The 23,812-nt window shown below is 45.4% G+C and overlaps 1 protein-coding gene across 2 annotated transcripts in view; it reads left to right on the forward strand.

Annotated features, from left to right (window-relative positions):
- The window catches only part of IDH3B (isocitrate dehydrogenase (NAD(+)) 3 non-catalytic subunit beta), a 455,202-nt gene that overhangs the window by 270,325 nt on the left and 161,065 nt on the right, over positions 1-23,812 (forward strand). For both annotated transcript variants that reach the window (XM_069632420.1, XM_069632419.1), the window contains exons 10-11: positions 21,058-21,152; positions 22,504-22,564. In XM_069632420.1, coding sequence (XP_069488521.1) covers positions 21,058-21,152; positions 22,504-22,564 — 156 coding nt within the window. The remainder of the gene's footprint in view (positions 1-21,057; positions 21,153-22,503; positions 22,565-23,812) is intronic.

The raw sequence follows: 23,812 nt of genomic DNA on the forward strand, positions 1-23,812 counted from the left end.
TCTTCCAAACCAAGGGAGAGAAGTTGAGACACAAAAGAGCAAAGATCCGACAACAGTCGAAAACTAAACAAAAAAATGATTTACAAACAAGAGGAAACGAAGAGAGCACAAAATACGAAAGACATATCTTCAAGTAACAAAACAGGGCTATGGGCTTGGCTACCAAAGGTACTTACCACACATCGTACGAAATAGCCATTCCTGAAGGGTGGCCCTGCGACAAGTGACACGTCAAAAGAAGGGCCAACCCAACTCGCCCTCTGCTCCTGGAATACACGCGGCCACTCCCATCTGACGATGCCAGGTGGGCCCAACCTAGGGGAATTTGATATCATGTGTCTCCAGGAAACCTGGCTCCAACAAACACCAATGATGGAAGGATATCAGACCATCCTAGCACCAGCTGCCAGAGGAAGCAAAGGTCGACCAACATCAGGTTTACTGACAGCCTGCCGTAACGGATCCAGAGTTCAAGTAAAGAAAACGCTTATGGCAAACCAATCGCTGCTAGCAGTACTAGTCTCTTTGCAAGACACGTCTAACTCAAATCCAGGACCAAGTCCTGTCATCATAGTCAATTTATATTGGAACCCAGCATCAATTGCCGCAAAAAGATTCATCGATCTGTGTGAAAATCTGCTTTTTGCAGCCACGACCGAATATCTTGCCACCGCCGTCTTAATGTGTGGAGACCTAAATGCCATCTGCAAAGAGTCAAAGAAAGCATCGGCAGCCTATCAGGCATCGGCACAACGAGGCAAAGAATGGCTAAAGTTCAGCAAATCACAAGGGCTTCATAACCTAGATAATGCATTTCCAGCATCGGACAGAATACCGACGTGGGAGCGCCCACCCGCAGCCACAACCCTTGATTATATCTTTGTTTCACAGCCATTACTCTTTAGTACCAAATCTTTCATGGTGCGTCGTACATCAACGAGCGACCACAACCTGCTCGAAACTGCTTGGAATTTAAAAAGCAATAAGAATCTGAAATTCACCACCCAAATCGCGCCTAATGCGCAAGGCACAAGGCTAAGAATAAATGCTTCAGATATCACCAAAGTGACAAACAAGTACAATGAAAACAGATACTCTGCAGGCACTGATGGTATCGACTATCCACCATTACTGATCCCGTACATCTGCCAAAAAAAAGGGAAATGGGTTTGCATCTAATCAAAGCACTAAACACGTCTACAACAAAGAACTTGTTAGGAAAAGGCGCGAATACAGAAGAGCGCTAAGAGCAGCTCATAAATCCGCTAGCCCAGACGTGTTAAATGACACCAAAGATATAAAGAAAAGGTATAAGGACTGGGTAAGATTTCAAAGGCACAAATTACATCTGGCAGATGCCGAGTACATAACCAAAACTCTCGTCACCAACAACAGTAGAGATTTCTGGACGCTAATACGTGACGCAGACAAAACGCGAGACAACCATATTCTAAACAACATTTGTCAAGCTACTTGGGAAAAGCACTTTACCAAAGTATTTCGATCAGCTGCAAGTCCTCCGTCGCAAGAGCAACAAGAAAATGGTGTAACGTGGATTAATTTAGAAAAAGAAGAAGATATTCATGACATCATTAAAAAGCTAAAAAACTCCAGAGCTACGGGTCTGGGCGGCATTTCAAATGCAGAGCTAAAAAACCATCCCAAAGAATGGGCAAGCTTAATGAGCGCCGGTGTACTGAAACACAATCTATTCCACAATCATGGACCAAAGCCATAATCATTCCAATCTACAAGAAAAGAAATTTAACAAATCCCGAGACCAATTGCCTTACTTGATGTAATGGGCAAGGTATATGCCTCATTACTCATGACCAAATTTCAAAATGGGCAGCCGGAGCCAAATGCAATGATCCTTTTCAGGCCGGTTTCAAGAAAAATGCAGGTACGACCAGTAACATCCTAGCATGCAGCACGTTAAAAGCGAAGACTCTACAAACAAACGCCATCTGTTTGTTGTATACATCGACTTCACTCGAGCCTTTGATAGGGTCGAAAGACAGATATTATGGGACAAACTAAAAGCCTGGCAGTGTCCCAATTCCATACTCGCCCCCATCAAGCATTACACCACCACACCTCACTGAGAGTACGTCTGAATCGTGAAGGCGTGCTATCAGACGAAATTCACAGTGAACGAGGTGTAAAGCAAGAGTGCCCGCTGGCATCAGCACTCTTTCTCACTTATATTGGCGACATCAAATGCATAGAAGACTCAACCAGGGCCTTTCCACCAAAATTAGGTCCACGACAGATCGGTCATCAACACAATATGGCCCAAGTTAGAGGCACTGTTCTGGCGCGCAGTGCTGCATCTACCAAATTCAACACCAGGGCCAGCCATCAAACGAGAACTAAGTCTGTTATCATTAGAATGCACAGTGCTCTGCAATTCCATTATGCTGTACAGAAAATGTCGAATGGACAACGGCAATGAAGTTTTTAGGTTGTTTAAAATGGGAAATGGACAGCAGAAACTGTAACATGCTAAATAACTTGCAAGATCAAAATCAAGCGGTTCTAAATAATATGTCAAATGAGGAAGAACTCATAACCAACCCATGCAAAATTTTAAGGAAAATAAAAGACCATGATTAGGCCTTCACGATAGACAATGCCGCAAAACTAAAACTCACTCTTCATCTACCTAGAAACACATTGAAAAGAAATGAGCTGCAAAACTATGTAAATCAATGTCCAAGCAGACAGGCACGAAACTTAATCTTATGAGCATGGCTGAATCTATTCAAAACAAATGAGATTCTGCATATTCGAGGTCAGACATCAACTAATGGCTGTCGCTTCTGTAAACATGATCCATATCCATCAAAAGAAACTTTAAGGCACCTGATCATGATTTGTCCAGCCACAACTGCCATCAGGCAACAATATCTATCACGAATGGCAGGCTTTGACATCTTGGCCGAAGAAGACACATGGTGGTGCCGACTAATAGGAGGTGAGAAAACTACATGGCAAATGATCGAACACATTGAGACCAATCTACTAAATGACAAAGACGGTCACCAAGCAGATAAATAGTCTCTAATCCAATGCATTTAGCTGAACTGAAATACAACGCCGAAGCCTGTTACGGCCTCAACAAAACTGTGCAAAAGTATCAAAGTCCTGTTCTGCGATGATCGTCCGATGAAATGCTGAAAGAAATAATGTATTGTCAAATCTTATTTTGATAAAACAGTAAAAAAAAAAAAATGTATCCCCATACATCTTAAAGTTGTATCACCTACTATAAGTCCCAGGGCTGCATACCTCTACTTGTCCTCCTGTGCGAGTTCACGTAAGGGGAACAGAACAGATTTGTTTTTGTTAATTTTTAGGCCTGAGAGTTGTCCATAGAGTTCGATCAACTGTACACTCTGGGGATTGATGTGTGCGGGTTAGTGACGTGCAGAAGCATATCGTCGGCGTATAGGGCAATTTTGTATTCTCCCCTCCCCACTCCCCACCCCCACTGATATTCCTTCAACCTGTGGATCGGTCCCGATTTCTATTGCTAGGGGTTCGAGTGAAAGAGCAAAAAAAATATGGCAAACAGAGGGCATCCCTGCCCTAGTTCCTCTGCCCACTGGAAACCACCCAGAGAAGTGGGAATTCAGACACACGAGGCTTTAGGAGATGTGTATACCGCCTTCACCCCTCTTCTGAATCTCTCTCCAAGGCCAGTACCGCCTCTAAAAATCCCCACTCAACCCTGTCAAATGTCTTTTTTCGCGTCAATAGACAGAAGTACAGGGTCTCCTGCCATTGTTTTGGATTCATGTATCAAGTGTAGGGTTTTTCGCATAGTGTCAGCTCCCTGTCTTCCTAACATGAATCCCACCTGGTCTGCATGTATTAGGCGAGGCATATATGTCTCCAAACAAGCAGCTAAAATTCTCGTGTAGGCAAAATGGTCTTTAATGTTAATAGTCTTAAAGGACATGAATGCAGTGGTTCATACGGAATACATGTTAGAAATGTTAATACAAGATTCAAATCCCATATAGGAATTTGGAAAGTAGGTAGAAATACATTAGTGAGAACCTTAAGAAATTGAATAATTAAAGGGATTTTAACGTTTCTTCTGAAGAGCGCTTGAAAATTGAGCGCGCTGCCAGGTAACCCTTTATTGTTCCAATCTGATGCCCCAGATTTGCTGACTGTAACAAAAAAAATAACACCATAGGTGTATCGCATAGAAAAGGATCCACATTCTTAGCCCTGCAACAAGTTGCTAAACTTGTTCCAACGGCAGCGGTACAAAGAATTGATAGATAGATCATCTCCAGCTTGCTGGCATCGGAATTTATTTTTCAGTAGAGGGCGCTGCGCGTCGACGTCCCTCGAGCCGATGTCCCTCGACAGCCTCCGTATCGGCGCCGACTTCATCATGCGTATAAATAGACTCGTGCAGTCTCCGTTGCTCAGTTCTGTTTTTCCGCGCTTCGTGGGCCTCGGAATCGCGTTGCTCAGTTCGTTAGTCAGATATATTCTTCATTATTCCTCGAGAATACCAACTCTTACTCGATGGCTTCCTCATCCGAACCGACGACTCCACGGTCAAGCTTCAAAAAATGTCGAGACTGGAAGAAAATGTCGTTGACAGATCCTCACAGGATCTGTTTGTGGTGCCTGGGATCGGAGCACCAATGTTCGGAGTGTGAGGACTGCATGTCCATGATGGCGAAAGCCTTGAAGGAGCGTAAGGGGATGCTTGAGAGAGGTAAGACAGTTAAAACTCCTTCAAAAGTTTCCTCGGCAGAGTTGAGACATTCGTCTCCTCGCCGACACAGGAGACATTCTTGTTCTAGGTCTCGATAAAGTTCCCACCACTCTTCGAGATCCAAGCATTCGAGTAAGAGACGTCGAAGATCCCCTTCCTCGTCTTCTTCTGTTTCTGCGGAAAGAGTCACCTGCCCCACAAAACATAGCTCTCAGGCTGAGTGGGAGGAATTCCGTAAAAGGATGCTTAGCGTCTTCGAGAAAGTGGCCTCGACCCCCTCGAAGACAGCTGAGGGTGATACTCTGGGTGAAAGACCCGAAAAATCGAAACGCTGCGAGTCGTTGCACCCGACGAAAGAAACTACTCGAGAGCGTCACGAACCGTCGAGCAAAGGCACTGTGCCATTGACGCCATCGTCGAAAGTCCCTTCGACGCATAAATCTGCGTCATCAACGCCATTATCGAAGGGCTCATCGACGCATAGGTCGATCGAAACGACGCCGTCTTCGACGTTGACGCCGAAAAAGAACAAACCCACGGCCGTCACTACCTCACAGCCAGTGGTTATACCCAGGGCCTCTAACACGACTTCGAGAATGTCATTGACAACTTCGAGTAGGATTCCGATCCTCTCGAGCTCTTCGAGGCCTCTTCCGATCTTCTCAACGCCTTTTTCAGTGTTTTCGAAGCCTTTAACGTCCGCGTCGACGATTTCTCAACCAATTATGACAAATTCGGCCCCTTCTGCTCTGGAAATGGGATTTAAGCCATTTCCAAGGTCTGATCATTTCAGACCTTTGTCTTCAATTTATGAAGAAGGTGAGGATTCGGATCAAGAAAGACCCTTTGGGTTGCAGAGAACTGCAACACCTGAACCAGAAGAATTTACCTCTGAGGAAAATAGGTTAAAGGATCTTCGAGAATCCTTACATGAGGCAAGTGGGTTAGATACTTCCCCAGAAATAGAATTTGCCAAACCAGACCCAGGGGAACATGCCGAGACCCCTTACAGAATTTTAATGGCAAGGATTATAGAATTCATGGGTTGGTCTACACCTTCACCTGCATTCCAACAGGATGATCTTAGACATTTTAGTTAAAGGCCCACAGGAGGATCCTGTGGTTCCATTTCACGCTGCATTACAAAGAAAAATATTGGATAACTGAGAAACTCCTGAGGGTTATCCCGGTGGTTAACAAGAAGTTATCAGTCAAATATAGGGTATCTGCTACTGACCCTGAATTTTCGTCTAAACATCTAACTCCAGAGAGTCTGGTTGTTCAAGCAGCAACTGCATCAGGCAGTAGATCTGCATACCCTACTGTTCCACAGGACAGGGATGACAAAAGATACGACTCTATGGCTAAAAATCTTTTCTGCATGTAGCATGGCATTGAAATCTATTAACGCTACTTGTACGCTCGCAAGGTTCAGCCATACACTTTGGGAGTGTGCTTCATCAGCGGCTGACTGCCTCCCAGAGGGAGAAGAAAGGGAAGCGTTTCTAAACATCATTAAGGATAATAAAGACGCAATGTGCGAATCCCTTCAAACTGGCATTGATTCTGCTGACAGTATCAGTAGGGCCATGGCGGCAAGTACTACAACCCGCAGATTTGCGTGGTTGCGAAAGTCTGGGTTTGCTTCAGATGTACAAGCCAGACTTTTAAATATGCCCTTTGACGGCTCTTTTTTGTTTGGTAAGAAGGCGGATGACAGCCTAGAAAAGTTAGACATCCAAAGCAGCAGCAAAATCCCTGGGAGCTGCAATCCGTCAAATGCCATATCGCCCCTCACGAACCTCTTGGAGAGGTAAGTCCTTTCGCTTTTATTCCGCATTCGGAAAAGGCAGAGGACAGTCGGTTCAAAGAGGTCAAAAAAGATTCTCCCGAGGTGGACGGGGTAAAAATACAAAAGCCGCAGCAGCAGGTGCCTCTTTACCCTCGGCATCTGCATCAGCCGCCTCTACATCACTCTGAGGACTCTCCTCACAAGACACCAGTAGGGGGCAGGCTAACTCAACATCTGACGGAATGGCAGGCTATTACGTCAGATGCTTGGGCATTGGAGACAGTTGCCCAAGGTTACTGCCTGCCTTTTCTACGCATTCCTCAGAGTCATCCACCGGGGAACAGCTCTCGGAAAGTTCCAGATCCGCTCCTCTTGCAGGAAATTGTAGACCTGCTGGAGAAAGGTGCCATAGAACTGGTACCTGTAGCGGAGAGGAACAAGGGCTGGTACTCCTCCCTACTTCCTAATACCGAAGACGGACAGAGGACTGAGACCTATCTTGGACTTACGAGAATTGAACAAGTTCCTCAGGAAGGACAAGTTCAAGATGGACTAACTGGTATCTCTGGACCTTCAGGATGCTTATTTCCATGTGCCAATCCATCTCAAACACAGGAAATACCTGAGTTTCGCAATTGGCGGCTCTCATTATCAATTTCGAGTTCTGCCATTTGGGCTGACCTCTGCCCGAGGGTCTTCACCAAGCTAATGTCGGTAGTGGCTGCAAGTCTAAGGAGGGAAGGGATTCACGTCTACCCCTACCTGGACGATCGGCTGATCAGAGCTGTATCTTCGGAACAAGCTCAGATCCAGCTGGATTATGTCTGCCACTTCATTCACAAACTGGGCTTCTCCCTCAATTTAAAGAAGTGACAGATGATACCATCACAGAGACTCCAGTTCATTGGAGCGGTCCTGGACACTTCCCTGGGAAAAGCCTCGCCACCAGAGGTGACGGCTCAAGATATTCTGCAGATGGTCACCAAGTTTCAAAATGCCCAACGGCTCCCAGCCTTCGACTTTTTGAGGTTGCTAGGCCTCATGGCATCCTGCATCTTCCTTGTGCCAGAGGCTCGCCTGAGAACGAGATCTCTTCAGTGGGCACTAAGAACTCAGTGGTCGCAATTCTCAGGGAGAATGACAGATCTCCTTCAGGTTCCAGACAAGGTGGCTCGAGACCTTCATTGGTGGGCCTGTCAGGAGAACATTTTGAAAGGAGAACTGTTTTGGCAACCATGGCCGGAGATAACAGTAGTCACAGATGCCTCACTCACGGGGTGGGGAGCCCATGCCAACGACTTGACCATCAGCGGTCGTTGGTCTCCATCGGAGTCCAGACTACATATCAACCTGTTAGAGCTGAGAGCAATCAGACTAGCGCTGAAGGCTTTTCTGCCATCTGTACAGGGGGAAAATGTCCTGATAATGACGGACAACACGGTGGCCATGCACTACCTCAACAAAAGAGGAGGCGTAGGATCACTGCCTCTATGCAGAGAGGCGATGCAGCTCTGGTTTTGGGCAATCCAAGAAGGAATCTCTCTATCGGCAGTTCACTTAGCCGTAAAGAAAAGCGTGACGGCGGACGCTCTCAGCAGGCAGAGTACAGTCTCCCACGAGTGAGAACTAGCTCAGGAAGTCCTTCAACAGATCTTCACCCTTTGGGGAACCCCTCAAGTGGATCTGTTCGCCACCAGCATCAACAGGAATTGCGATCAGTTTTTTTCAAGGGAATTTCCCCTGAAAGGAGCTCTAGGGGACACGTTCGTAGTGGACTGGGAGTTTCCTCCAGTCCCTGTCATTCTTCAAATGATCAGGAGGTTTAGAAGGTTCCGGAAAGCCATGATCCTAATTGCCCCGGACTGGGCCAGGAGAACGTGGTACCCGGACCTTCTGGACATGTCCATCTGCCCTCCAATTCGTCTTCCACTCGAGGAGAATCTTCTCTCGCAGAAAGGAGGTCAGGTTCTCCATCCAGACATCAGAACCCTCAACCTTCACGCTTGGTATCTGAAAGGTTGAGATACAAGGATTGAGACCTCCCAGATGACGTCATGGAGGTGTTGCTTTCGGCAAGAAGGCCAGCATCAAAGACTTTATACCGCTGCAGTTGGAACAAATTTTGCAGCTGGTGTAGAGAAAAGAATATCGATCCCTTTCCATGTGGTACACCAACGGTGTTATCTTTTGTACTCTATTTGGCAAATTTCGGGCCTTCAGGTTGGCACTATCAAGGGCTATCTCGCAGCGCTATCTATCTTCAAGCGCACTGCAGAGGAACCATCGTATTTCAAGTTACCCTTAGTCATACAATTTCTGAAGGGATTAACCAATGTCTATCCTCCAAGACCATTCCAAGTTCCCTTATGGGACTTAAATTTAGTCTTAAATTTCCTGATGGGTACTCCTTTTGAACCACTCCACTCTTGTTCGCTAAGATTTCTCACCCTTAAAACTGTCTTATTAGTGGCATTGACATCTGTATCTTGTAAACCCCCTATACAATTTTTCATAAAGACAAAATTGTCCTACAAGGAAGACTAATTTCCTCCCAAAGGTGGTTTCTGAATTCCACGTCACTCAGAGGACTACCTTACCTTCATTCTATCCCCCTCCCCATCCGGGGAAAGAGGAAGAAAGGCTACATAGGCTGGACCCAAGCCAGGCTTTGAGCTTTTACATCAGCAGACTTGCTAGGATTAGGCAAGCAGACCAACTGTTCGTAGGTACAAATTGGGATTACCGATAACAAAACGGACCATTTCCAGATGGATTATTTTGGCCATTCTGGTATGTTACAAACTGGCAGGGAAAGAGCCTCCTCAAAATCTTAGGGCTCATTCAACCAGGGGTATCGCAGCCTCTTCGGCCCTCCAAAGAGGGGTACCGATTCGAGACATATGTGCGGCTGCCACATGGTCGTCTGCACATACCTTCACAACATTTTACAACCTGGATTCCTCCTCTAGCCAAGAGACTAGATTTGGCAAAGCTGTGTTGCACTCTGTTCATTCTTGAAGGGAAACATGGCAATTTTACTCCCACCTCCAGTTACACACCACTGCTATGGGAGTCTATCAAGATAAGGAATACGTCTGAGGAACATCCCATCGAAAGAACGTTACCAGGTAAGAAGTAACGTGTTCTTCTATTACGTCATTCGGGAGGTCCCAATCCTTATATCTCAACCTCTCAAACCATGCGTGATGGCCTAGTGTTTGGACCTCTGGATGGGGATCCCGACCCGCCTCTAGCGAGAGAAGGTCCTCTCTTTGTGGAAGACGTATTGGAGGGCAGATTGACATGTCCAGGAACCACATCCTCCTGGCCCATTCCGGAGCAATTAGGATCATGGATTTCCTGAACTTTCTCAACATCCTGCTCAAGTGAGGCATGACTGGGACTGAAGGAAACGCATACAGGAGTGGAAATTCCCAGTCCACTATGAACGCATCCTCTAGAGCTCCTCTTGGGGGAAATTCCCTGGAACAGAATAGTTTGCACTTTCGGTTGAAACTGGTCACGAACAGATCCACTTGAGGGGTTCCCCAAAGGGTGAAGATCTCCTAAAGGACTTCCTGGGCTAGTTCCCACTCGTGGGAGACTGTGCTCTGCCTGCTCAAAGCGTCAGTCGCCGTGTTCTCCTCTCCGGCTAGGTGAACTGCCAATAAGGAGACTCCTTCTTGAATTCCCCAACCCCAGAGCTGCATTGCTTCTCTGCACAGTGGTAGTGACCCTACACCACCTCTCTTGTTGAGGTAGCACATGGCCACCATTTTGTCTGTCATTATCAGGACATTCTTTCCTCGTACAGAGGGCAGAAATGTCTTCAGCGCTAGTCTGATCGCCCTCAGCTCCAAAAGGTTGATGTGTAGTTTGGACTCCGATGGTGAGAAACAACTGCTGATTTTTTTTATTTTAATTGTCAGATTGTTGGCATGGGCACCCTACCCCACCAGCGAGGCATCCGTAACTATTGTTCTATCCGGCCATCGTTGCCAAAAAGGTTCTCCTTTCAGAATGCTGTCCTTGCAAGACCACCATAGGAGATCCTGTGCAACTCTGTTTGGAACCTGAAGTAGGTCTGACATCCTGCCCGAGAATTTGGACCATTGTCTCCTGAGAGCCCATTGAAGGGATCTCATTCTCAGGCGAGCCTCTGGCACCAGAAAAATGCAGGATGCCATAAGGCTGAGCAACCTCAAAAAGTCAAAGGCCATAAGACGCTGGGCACCTTGGAATTTGGTGACCATCTGCAGAATATGTTGAGACCTCACTTCGGGTGGCAAGATCTTTGGATTTATCCAGTACAACTCTGATAAACTGGAGTCTTTGTGATGGTATCATGTATTTTTTTGTTTTTGTTAGTTTTTTATTTTATTTTATTGAGGGAGATGCCCAGTCTGTGGAGACAGTGGCAGGTGATGCTGAGATGTTCCAGGGCTTGCTCTGGAGAACGGGCCCTGATCAGCCAATCGTCCAGGTAGGGTTAGAAGTGAATCCCCCCTCTCCTGAGACTCGCTGCCACAACCGCAATTAAGGTCAGCCCAAATGGCAGAACTCTATTATGAGAACCGTTATCTGCGAACCTCGGGTACTTTCTGTGCTTGTGATGAATAGACGCATGAAGGTAAGCATGCTGAAGGTCCAATGAGGGCCTGAAGGATCTGAGGAAGGGTAAGCATCTTGAACTTGTCCTTCTTGAGGAACTTGTTCAGGTTTCTTAAGTCGAAGATGGGGCGTATTCCTTCGTCCTTCTTCGGGATTAGAAAGTTTGGGGAGTACCAACCCTTGTTTCTCTCTGCTACAGGTGCTGGTTCTATAGCACCTTTCTCTAGCATGGTCAAAATTATTCCGAGGTCCCTTTGTGGGTTCTAACCTTAATGGCTGGTTTTACCAGCCGTTAAAGTAGGGACCCACAAAGGGACCTTGAAGGTAATTACGGTACCGCAATTTGCGGTACCGTAATTACCGCCTTCCCCATTCCCATTGAGCCCTATGGGGCAAAAATGGGAATGGGGAAGGGCCATGGAGAAAGGGGTAATTAGCGCCCCGCCAACCTTGGAATGGGGTGATAATTCCCCTTTTCTCCATGGTGGTACCGGTATGGTACCGGCGGCAACCATGGTGCTAATAGCACCATGGTTTACCGCATAATGTGTAATGAGGCCCTCAGTCTTTTACTCTTTTTATGGCTGGCATTTTTAAGACTCTCCCTAGTGTCTTTTTAATTGTATCCTCTTTGACAACTTGTGGCACATACTGCCTATTGTTGCTGGGTTTCCTTTGGTGCTCTCTTTTTAACTTTCTCTGGCTAGCCTTGTGAGAACTACTGTTCCCAAGGGAAGAAAGGATCTCTGGATCCCTTTTACATTTTATTACGTGAAACCAGCACCCCGAACCTTATGTGGAGTGCGGTTTATAGTCATAATGTCGAAAAAAAAATGTCGACAGACAAAAATGTCGAAAAAAAAATGTCGAAAATAATAATGTCGACATCCTATACTTATAATGTAAAAAGTCATTTTTTCGAAAAAAAGTCGACATTTTTTTTTTGACATTGACTATAAACCCTTTAAACTATCAACACCTCACCCAACACCCTCCTGCAACCCCCCCACACCCCCACCACAACCCTCCCACCCCTCATACTCAACACATTCTAATTATATATTTATTTATTTATTTATTCAATAAATAAATAACAAAAAAGAGTATCATTTACTATTGGGGGGTCCCCCCCAACCCCCCCTCACCCAACACCCCCCTGCCACCCCCCACCACCACCCTCCCACCCCTCATACTCAACACATTCTAATTATATATTTATTTATTTATTTATTTTTTCAATAAATAACAGAAAAGAGTATCATTTACTATTGGGGGGGGTCCCCAACCAACCCCCCCTCACCCAACACCCCCCTGCCACCCCCCCACACCCCCTCCAACCACCCTCCCACCCCTCATACTCAACACAATCTATTATATATTTATTTACTTATTTATTCATTTATTTATTTATTCTTACAATAAGTACACAATTTCGAAAAAATATCGAAAAATGTCGACATTATTGTTTTTCGACATTTATTTGTCGACATTTTGACTGTCGACATTTTGACTGTCGACATTATGACTGCACACCGTGGAGTGCTGGGGAGGTGCAATGGTATCCCCTTTGTGATTTTAACTGTAACATTTTTGTTACAGGGACAAGTTTACCTTTAATGGCTGGTGGCAGTGAACCTTTTTACTAATTCGGTGCACCTTTACTGCAGGCTTTTTCCACAGCCCCGGTAAAGGCACCCATGGGTGCTCATTTTACCAAACTGGCCACTGTCTTTTTTTCGCCATTTTTGTGTTCCTTGTCCTTTCTTGTTCCTTTCCCTGACCTCCAGGGCAGGATAATCCTTTGTGTCAATTTTGTCTTCAGCAGGAATCCTGTGGATTCCCTGCCCAGGTTTCAGAATGTCTGTGAAGGCAGGAAGCGAGGGAGGAGTCCAGAACTCCGTAGCCCTTTGTCTTCCAGCATGGCTGCGAGAATCCCGTTCAAACTGGGAAGCTGGTTGTCCTGAATGGACTGCCAAAGCCCCAAGTTTGAATGTTGCATGGCTGTATGATTGGCTTAGTTCCTGCATAAAAGTCAGATCCTGGAAGCTGAAGAGGTAGTCGACCACTGGAGCTGAAACCGAAGAGGAAGATGAAGAATGAAGGCCGTAGCGATTCCCAGCAACTGGAAAGCCTGCTGTGTAACCAGAGCCTGATGTGACCCTTCCTTCCATTCGGCCTGGGGGTCCTGAAACGGATGACCCAAAGCCTGGTGTGATCCACTAGACTCAAGAAGACCTGCATTTTGAGTCATTCCACGTAGTGCTGCGACCTTGCAATGCTGCAATACCCAATACCCTGGGTCCTTGAGCCATTATGCGGTGCACAGTCTTCAGAATTCTGAATCTTGCGGACACCTTGTGAACATCCTGCTGGACCTCCAGAGACGTGCATTGAGTCGGAAAAAAGTCTCCTCATCAGAGTGCTGCACCTTGCAAGCGACGGGAATCCGACCAGTATTCCGTCTTCTTCTGGCTCCTGAAAAGGGCGCCAAAACTACAGAGCCAATACAGCCATGAGGAAACTCTTGCCTGGTGCCTTCTCCCGTGACCCCTGCTGCAAACGTCCTTACAAAGTCCTGTCTCCGTCTTCTTGACAAAGGAATCCATCGACTGGGTTTTTGGCTGCAGATTCTGTCGTCTTTTTGCTGCAACTCTTCTTCTGTGCTGAGGCACTGTGTTGGTTGCGGTATTTACTTGACATAAGCCTTTGTGATTTCTGTAAAGCTTTGTTTTTTTTCTGTGATTGGAGGCCACTCATCCAGTTCACCCAGGCCCACTGCTCGAATCCTCCTACAGTGTCTTCTCTGAAGTCCCTGGACCATAACTAATTTTAAAGTGAACTACTTGTTTGAACAGTTTTCCACAGAACTCTGACTTTTACCTGCAACAGAAGCCTACCTCACCCTGCCTACAGCTGGCACCTAGACCCCTATGGTCCCTCTTCTACCCCTGACTGAACTCATGCACTTGAATAGGGAAGGACTGGATAGGTAAAGGATTCTGTCTTGAAAAGAATAACAAGTGTTGAAAAGTACTTACTTGAGAGAGTGTGCGTTGGTAACTGCAACTCTGAGAGTGGACAGTTACAACAGTTCTTAAGTACTTTGAAAGCGTTCTGCCACCTGTAGAAGTATATGTAAGGTTTTGTTACTTACCTTGGAAATGTTGTGCCATTATATGTAAACTCTTACTTTCCTTAGAAACTGTTTTTCAATTCTAACAGAAACTAGATGTAACGTTAATTTACTCACCTGTGAATTGGGTCCCCCTCTTCCCAAAAGTAATGCTGTTGGCTTCACGTTACCATTCCTATTAGGCGATAAATGTATGATTGTCCCCCACTGGGTATTGCTTCCCCTAACCTGCTATTAGGCTGTCTAGAATAAATCTGCCTTAGGTTATACTTAATGTAACATATCCCACCTGTAAGGAAAAAGGGTTCAGTGTGGGTGAAACGGCAGCTACAACGAGCTGTTGGCTGGAAAAGAACTGCAAAACTACATTTCCCATGAGCACTGTCAGTTGACAAAGGTGCCTGTAATTATGAGTGCATTTAAGCCTCACCCGGCCCGTGCCGCTTGTTGATGATTTTGTATGCAGGCATAGGTCGGTGGAGGCAGGCAGCAGACTTGGCAGTGGATGACACAGAACTACAGGCCCGGCGGTGACGGCGTGTAGCATGTTCTTTTGGGAGCAAAGCTGTTAAGCTGCAGCTAAGGTTGTCAGGCTTGATCACTGAAGGGTGTTCCCTTCTACTGTCTCTGGAGGCACGGAGACACGAAGAGACGTGCAGCGGGGAGGCCATCAACGCTGGAACACGCATCCTCTGGGGGTGGTGCTGGCAAGACCCTCCTCTTCCCCCCCCCCCCCCACCCCCCAGGCCTCAGTTAAGTGTGCGTGTTTGTTTGAACTGCAGACTTTCATGTTTTACGGAAGTAAAAGGCACCGTTGCTAATCTCATTTGGGTGCTATAAACATGCTGTGCTGAGAGTGCGGAAAACTATTGTTCAATCCTTATTTGTAATGCAAATATGCTGAACTGAGAGTGCGGAGACTTTTCAGGCTCAAAGAGGGGGTCGGAGATGAAAGGTTGCTCGTATTACTGATTAATTGGCAGACCGTGATCTGCTCATAGCACGCTACAGAAGACTCATAATTGTGGAACTCTGGCACACTTAGACTAGGGGCTATCTGCTATTGTTTGCTTGCTTCATATGTAGTTGAAAACCTCCGCTCAATCCATTGTACATGTACCTTCTGTAGATAGCATAACAGAAGAGTGATATTGGTATTTCCTTTGCACACTGAGCTCATGTCCTACACTGTGTTCATATTCATGTTGATGTTTTCCCATGTTGCTGCTACACGTTATCCATGGCCATAAATAACGTTCCATGTGCTGTGTTTGTTCCTTTAGCAGGTGTATTTAGGACGACAGGAGGCAGGGTGAATCTTAATTAAGAAAGGTTCATAATTCAGGTGGTGCAAGGTGTATGCTTGCAAAAATATGTAGGTTTCTTCCCTCTCTTCCCAATTCCCTATCCTTATGCAAGTTTCCAAACCCTCTATTCAGTTACCCTAACACCCCCTACCTCTCCACAACCCCTCCCTAACCCCCCGCCCCCTTTGGCTGCCTTGTGGTACCTGTATTCTCAAGATCAGGACCCTGTGCCAACCAAGGTGGGAGAAGTCTACTTCATTTGGCTTCCGTGGCTAGGAAGGAGTTGTGCGATACTCAGGGGTGTGACACCACCCCCTAGGCGCTTTAGGGTGAGGTGAATCCCATGAAGAAACCTGTGATGTGCCAGGGGGAAGGTGGGTGTGCTAAGAGACCCTGCACAGACCTAATATTATGCGAATTGTAGATGTTTAGATGTAGTATGCGCATATAAACGGGAGCCATTTTGTAGCTATGGCAGAAACATAGGGCCTGGATGTCCGCGCGTTAGACACAGGCCGCAAACCGTCGGGAAAGTGGTCAGCCACAATTGCTATGCAATCCCACAGGGTGAACGTAAACTTTGACAAGGCACAATTGGCATTTGCCGACTTCAAAGCCATGCGACCAGCAGTAAAGATTTTCCGTGCCCATGCATCCACCCGTTTGTCATCCCTGTCAGGAGGAATAGTACGGTATGCAGATTTAGTGGACGTGGCCGCCTGGCACACTAAACATTCTGGTGTTGTATATGTTTAGTCAAATATTCAGGGTCACTACTGGATAGCCTGTACTTCCTAGAGAAGTTTTTGTTGACTGCAGAAACTGTTTCTGGAGATTCTCAATTTGAAGTAACCCTTTTTTGTAGAGCAACATGAAATGGTAAAATTGGATCTCTCTGTGGACCTTGGTCCAGTATGTCAGTCAAATCATCTTGCTCAAATGGAGGAGCAGGCCTAGTCCACCTTAAAAAAATTCCACTTCCTTGCTCATCAGTTGCCTATATGATGCATCAGCATGGTCAGAGGGGTCTGGCTTTTCAAATTCTAATTCTGATGATGTACCTACACCACTAGCCGTTTTGAAGATTTTCGTACAAATCTAAAGTCGGACTATTATCAAAAGGCTCATGGTTTTCATATTGTCAGGGTCCGGCTTGACTGAATTCCACAGGAGCTGATGCTGGCCCCACAGACCCTCACCAGGAGTTCACCTCTAAACCCTTAAATATAAGCTGAGCTGAAAACCCAAGAAAGGGAAAGGGGAATTTGGAGAAAATAACAACGGAGACACTGCAGCCCTGCAACCTTCTGGTAGGCTCTGGTATCTGTGGTAAACAAATACACCTGGTTACTTATATGATAATATAAACTTCTTTTCTAAAATTATTCTAAATAAACTCTAAACTCTTTACCTCTTAAACCTCAGTAAAAGATTTAGAGGCTAATAATCTGTGTGGAATATCTTGTAAATAATATCTTGTGTAATGCATATAGTTCAAGCCACTCAAGTCTCTTTAGAATCCTAAAGTGATGGCCCTTGCAACCACCTTTCAGAACTAGATATTCTTCTTGCTTCAAAGTTCTTTTAACTCTATGTAGTTTTAAATGCTTTTATAAAATGCAGTCTTTCTCCGAAGTATTGAATTCCATTTGCATAAATTACATTTAATAAATATTCTTTAACTTTCTGGAATCCTGCTTTCCTTCTGCGTGTGAATTGTTTCCTTATTTACACAAAGAACGTATAGTTTCTTCCTTGATAAGCGTGTGCGTTAAACACGTGAAATCAGAAGACGTGAAGAATTGTCCTCGCGTTTAAAATACACACGCGATTCTTTACCAAACCCGCGTGTGTGAAAAAAATACGTAAACGCGATAAAAATCACACGCGCTAGTTAAAATGGACTCGCGCTCTATCGCTACCGAACTCACGCAGAGAAACGAAATGTAATTCACGTAAAATAGTTCACGTGTTAAAAACAACTTGCGCTTAATCAAAATGGACTCGCGCTCTATCGCAAACCAACACGCGCTTTCCCATGAAACGTCTTTCGCGTTAAAAATGTACACGTGCTAAAATTCACTCGCGCAATTCATTTGGGCACGCGCTCTATCGCTCTGAATACCCACGCGCTTTCAAAAACACGTAAACGACGACTTGCGAGCTCGCTCACACATGAAACAGTCTTGAAGAACATTACACGCAGTTAATTAACTTTAAACTTCTACGCACAATCTTCAAGCTTGTTTTCCTTATAATAACTTTAACTGTAAATGTCTCTTTTCTCAAATAATTTTGAAACTTGTTAACTCTTTAAGGTTTCTTATAAAAGAAAATGAAAGTTCACTGTGACAATCTTAAAATCTTTAAAAGAACGATCCCACCTGATGTCTTCTTGTTGAAACTGGATCAGCTAACGATATTCTTACTTCTTTGGTAGATTTTCTGAGCTCTGAAAAGGCCTTACTTAAGGAGCTTAACTAATGTACAACCAGCCACTGAATTTCTATGGATGAAAGGCAGTTTAGAATCTTGCTCACCTCCCAAGAATCAAACCCATTGTCCTTTCCACCAATCAGGCAAACCAAACATATCATTGTTCCTTTAACCAATCAGATTAAGTTTCTTTCGCTCCATCTTGACTTGGGCAAGCACAATGTTAATTCTATGTACAAACTCTTCCTGTTACTAACCCAGCCAGCTCTGAAAGCACAACTAACCCAGCCAGCTCTGAAAGCACAATGTTAATCCTGTTACTCTTCCTGTTACTAACCCAGCCAGTCCTGACACATATATTGATGTTAAGGATTTAAAGAAATTCTTTTTGACAAAGGCTTGTAAAAAGTATTTGTGTCGTTGTAGGCTTCAAAAGCTTTGATAAAGTCTTCGAAGTCAACAACGTTGTTTTCGACTGTATCGTTGATGACTTCGACACAGACGTTGACGGCTCTGATTCCGATGGCCTTGATGGAATTGACCCAGTTATTGTCTCGGTTATCGATTTCTTTTTTTTTCTTCAAAGGGCTGGAATCTCGACTTGTCGAATTCCTCGTTGTTTCTCGTCGGTTAGAGGGCTTTGATGCTCTCAATGAGAATCAGACTTGCGTCCCGGACTCGCAGGATTTAGTCTTCGGCTTCCCTATGTTGTCTTTATGCAGAGCGACAGGGGCATGATCTTTCTCCTTCTCTTTGGAGGGGCTTGGGGGTGCATATCACCTGTTTGCACAGCACCCGACATATGTGCACCTATCAGTTGGCAAAAAAACATTGTTAATTGCAGAACAATGATATGTAATGACAGCATTGGGTCATGACCGGTAACAATTATAGTCCTCTGTAGTGGTGGTGAAATATGATGTAGAGAAGATGAGCAAGCTACTGTTGGCTGTAATAGGATGCAACTCTCTGGAGGCGATATGAGACAAGGGCCTGATTTACAAGTGTTTTAAATGCAAAAATCCCATTGACAAATACTTTTTAAATCAGTCCCATGATGTTCATACAGAAGGGCAATATTACAAACACACAGAACGTAATGCAGCCTGACAATCCCGCTAAGGGATCTCAAGGACTTTAGTTGTCGAAGGCTTTTTGTGCTGGGTTGTCCCAACTGTTGGAAACAAAGTGCTGATAGTACCCTGCCAAACCCAGGAAAGCTATAATGTCCTTTAGGGAGCATTGTGAATAGCCTCTAAGTTGGTTTTATGGGGGAAGTAGATTTCCGTTCTCAAACAGAAAGCCCAAGTACTTCGCTGAATTCTCCACTAGATGGCACTTTGCCGGATTTGTGGTTAGGCTGACTTTCCACAGGCAATTAGAGACTGCAAGGATATGTTGTAGTGTACTTTCCAAGATTCACTATGGACCGTGATGTTGTACAGATAAGGCTCTGCTAATCTCTGACATGGTTCCAGGACTCGGTCCATGTGCATCTGGAAGGTGGGCGATGCGGCCTGAAAGGCAGAACCGTGAACTGAAATATCCCATCTGACATTGAAAAGGCAGTCGTCTTCTTATTTAGGTCAAGTGGTGTTTGCCAACTGCCTATTGTAATGTCCGGGGGTTGAGATGAACCTTGCATGACGCAGAGTCTTGACTAGCTCGTCAATATGAGGAATCTGTGCATGTCAAATTTGGACACCTTATTCAGCCGGCATAAATATATGCAGAATGAGCCATTTTGGTCTGGCTTCACCACTAACCACGATTGGGGACGACCATTCACCCTGAGATTCAATTACCCCCATATTCAACATCTTCTCGGGTTCTTTGAGGATTCTTTTTTTTCATGCATCCGATAGTCTGTAGGGTTTCATGCACGTTACCCTCCTGTGCAATATTTTGGTATTATGAAAAAATCCTCTGGTTTTCTCAGAGAAAACATCTGGGAAGGACTCCAGTAACTTTGCCAGGCCTTTGTGGGTTTGATTTGGTAGGCCAAGGGGAATCGTCACCCTATTGACTTCCATAGCTAGGGTAGATAAGGGAATTTCCCTGGTGGTGTTTTCATAGAGAGTCCGCAGATGTCGAGTTCATTTCTGACAACACTACCACCTGGTGGTAATTTGCCACCTTGCCTGTTGTGCCTAGAAAATCTCTGTTTCAAGCCACTCCCCCAATGTAAGAGCTTTCTTAGGACTAATGTCGCTCTTGGGACTCTCTTGTCCACTTCCTTTTGCTCCACCCATGATGAGTGTCTTTTAACTTTAGTGTAAATTGTACATAGGCTTCAACTTCTGTATATAGTTAAGTGCGCATCTTTTAAGTCAGCATCTTGAACAGGCTTCATACTCCGGGTCATGGTAAAATATGTATCCAGTTGCCCAGGCAGCGTGGAATGTATTGTGGTTGCATGGGTGATGGCAACCTGGCCCAGAGTTCTATCTAAGGAGATAAAGGACTGTACCCATGGAGCATCAGGCAGTTTCCAGGATCTCTACTGCAGAAGGGCCTCATAATAAGTGTAACTGTAATGAAGCGTTGTAACACTTACCTGCCTGGCTTCTTGTGGACTTAACAGTTCACTTCCCCTTGTCCTTTCATGCTTTTTCCCTCCTCCATGCTCTCCCCTGCCTTTGTCATTCTTTTTTCATCCCTTTCCACGCCACCTCTCCTCTGTTCATACTCATCCTCCTCGCCTCTGTGTCCCATGCCAAACGCTCTATTCTTTGTGTTTCTCTCTCTCTCTCACCTCTCCCTTCTTTCTCCTACAATCTCCACCTGCTGCTGCATAAGACTTTAGCACAGGCTCCGAACATTTCCAAATGAAATCCTCCCAGGAAAGTTCAGAAAAGCCACGATAGCAGAGCAACAACACTTGTCTACACGTCACTGGTGATGTGAAGGTTTTGGGATTTAGGTCTGTCACCGTGATTTTTGATACTGTTTAGGTTGTCTAGATTTGAAAGCTGTCCCACATATACCCTTGTAAATGAATATTTTCTTAAGTGTGACTTTTATGCCTCCACAGGGAGCTCGACATCCCTTTGCCCATGCTGTGGGCAGGAATATTGCCAACCCGACTGCCATGATATTGACTGCCAGTAATATGCTTCGGCATCTCAAGTAAGTATGTTCTTCTGCATTCATACCATCCAAGTTACCTTCTGAATTTTAGGCTTCTGATTTAATCCCAGTTGTATGCTTTGCTCAATGCTTGCAGAAAGTGTTGCACCATGTCTAAAAAGGACAGGCATGGAGGAAAATCCATAAGGCCAGTACTGAGTCTTCCTCTTTGGATTGCAGTGGGGTCACAAGCAGGTTGCTCCCCCTTACATACCTTCAAGAGGATTGTTAAATATACCCTACATATCTAGACCTGCACCCTGATCTCTTCTGAACCTGCCTTTCTGGCTGGATAGAAACGCCCAAAAGATCCTGAAACGTAACTCCCATGCTAACCTGGAAATCCACCTTCCAGCACAGGCCTGTCACACAGGATCCAGGATGGCTCCTTCCCACATTACACTTTGCCGAGCATGCAGATCCTGCGATCAATCTCCGCTCAGACAGGATTCCAATATATCCTTTCACAAGACAAAGACAAAACTAAGCGCTGCTGATAGGAGGGATACACAAAACACAAACACAGATACATGAGTAGAAGGAATTCTGCATTCCAACATAATAGCTTTGGTTTGTTTTTGTTGTTTGGTTCAATACTGCGTGTTTTGTCATCAGTCGTTTGTAGTCGTTGTGCTGCAGTGGGATGCTGTGTTTATGATGACAACATATTAGTGAATTGCATTTTCGGAACATGTTTTCTGAAAATGCGATTTGTTAAACTTAACGAAAAAAAGGAAACCAGGGGTAATGTTTGAACAGTGTGGGGTAACTGAATTTGTCCTCTGGGTATTGATACCTTCCTGTCTCACCACCATAAGGGAGAAGTCTAAATAAATTGGAGGTTGAATCATAATGTGTTGGGGAAAATAACGGCAGGCAACCACATTATAGACAAAGTGGCTTGGATCCCTTGCGAGAAAAGTCTAGTTACTCTTCCATCAGTTAGTGAACCTGGACTTAATGGAACCATGGTAAGAAGGCAGCACCCATTATTATTATGTATTGATTTGCCTAGTGATCCTACAGCAAGGTTGCTTTCTAGTGTTTGAATATCTTTATCAAGCTCTGTCTGATTTAGATCCCTATCCCGAGTCCTTATAATGGTCCCTGTGAATTGTGAAGTCTACTCTGGGGTCACTTGCTGTTTCACTGTAAAGTCATATGCTGCCTGACTATGTCTCTTTGGTTAACAATGTGCGAGTGTGACATTTAGCGGCACGTCCATCGGTTAGGACACTGTTTCTGTGTTTGCCAGTCTCCCGTGCATTATGCGTTTAGAGTCTTTGTAAATTCAGCTATGTCCATTCCATTTCTGTAAATCAAGTACTGACTTTTCCCTAACTTTATCCAGCCTAGACCATCACTCTAACCTTATCTTGGAAGCCGTCAAGAAGGTGATAAAAGATGGCAAAGTAAGTATAGAGTTCTCTGCTTGGCCACGTGCTCATGAATCTGTGCTCCTAATGCCTGTCTTTCTCCCTGTCCTTTCTATTACTCCTTTGGATGCTCCGCGTGATTTAAAAACGCCTACACTTGATCTGCCTCTTGCCCTGTTGACTGAGTGTGTGTATGTAAGAGATGTGTTAACCCTTTGCAGCTCTATATGGTAGTAGTCATTCTCAGCACTTCCCGCTGGTGTCTGAGGGACATTATTTCCTTTCATGGATGAGATTTAGATAAGCATAACCAAAAGCTGATGGCTGGAATGTTTTGAAAAAAACATGACCACTGCCCCAGCTCTGGGTAACCCTCTAGACCATTGTTCTCCACCTGCCAATCCATTACAAAAGGCGAAAGACCATATGCAAATCAGGCTTGGTCCCACCCCAAAAGGGGCAGTCCAGCCCAAACTACTTGGTCACATCCCTTCTGAATGAGACCGCAAGCATCAGATTCTCTAGCTTCTCACTGCAAAGACCATGCAGGTCCAAGCCATTCTTGCAGTACAAACTTTAAACATAAGATCACAGCCCCCAACGCACCGCCCTTTCCCAAAAATATATATCCCAGCGATATGTCAGGCGGCCGCAGCTTCCTCCGGATGTTCTCCCTCTCATTCCACCTCCGGCGGTCATCGTCCACCTGCTCTTCATCGATCACTCCTGGTTTTCTCTCTGTGCCATCTGGTAGGCCGTGCGCGCATCTCTGGAACATGACCTCTGCGCGGGCCACACCCGTTCACCGGTGTGGAGTCGCCCTGTACTCCCTCAGAAATTGGTAGAGGGCCCGAGGCAATGACTGCTCTTGCCCATGAGCTATCCTGAACACTTTGTTCAGCGTCCGCATGAAGCGCTCAGCTTCCCCATACGCTCTGCCCATAGAGGACCGATTTTCCGGTATCTGACTCCATACTCGCCCAAGAAAGTTAAACTCTGCCCTTGGAAGGGCGGGCTTTTGTCAGTGCACACGTCCTCTGGGAATCCATGGGCCGCAAACATCTTTTCCACTGCTGGTACGATGTTCTCGAATGATGACTCTATTCATTCCACTTCCGGGTATCGACTCCATTCATCAATTGACACGAGAAAGTGTCTCTCTCTTCCTATCAAGCCAAAGTCCATATGCACCACCTCCCATGGATTGGTACCTCTTGGCATTGACTCATTGTGATGTTTCTTTTGCAGAGGGGCTGCAGCCTGGCACCATATGCAGTTCCTCAC

This window comes from Ambystoma mexicanum, chromosome 6q, assembly GCF_040938575.1.
Source record: "Ambystoma mexicanum isolate Mex_15411 chromosome 6q, UKY_AmexF1_1, whole genome shotgun sequence".
Lineage (NCBI taxonomy): Eukaryota > Metazoa > Chordata > Amphibia > Caudata > Ambystomatidae > Ambystoma > Ambystoma mexicanum.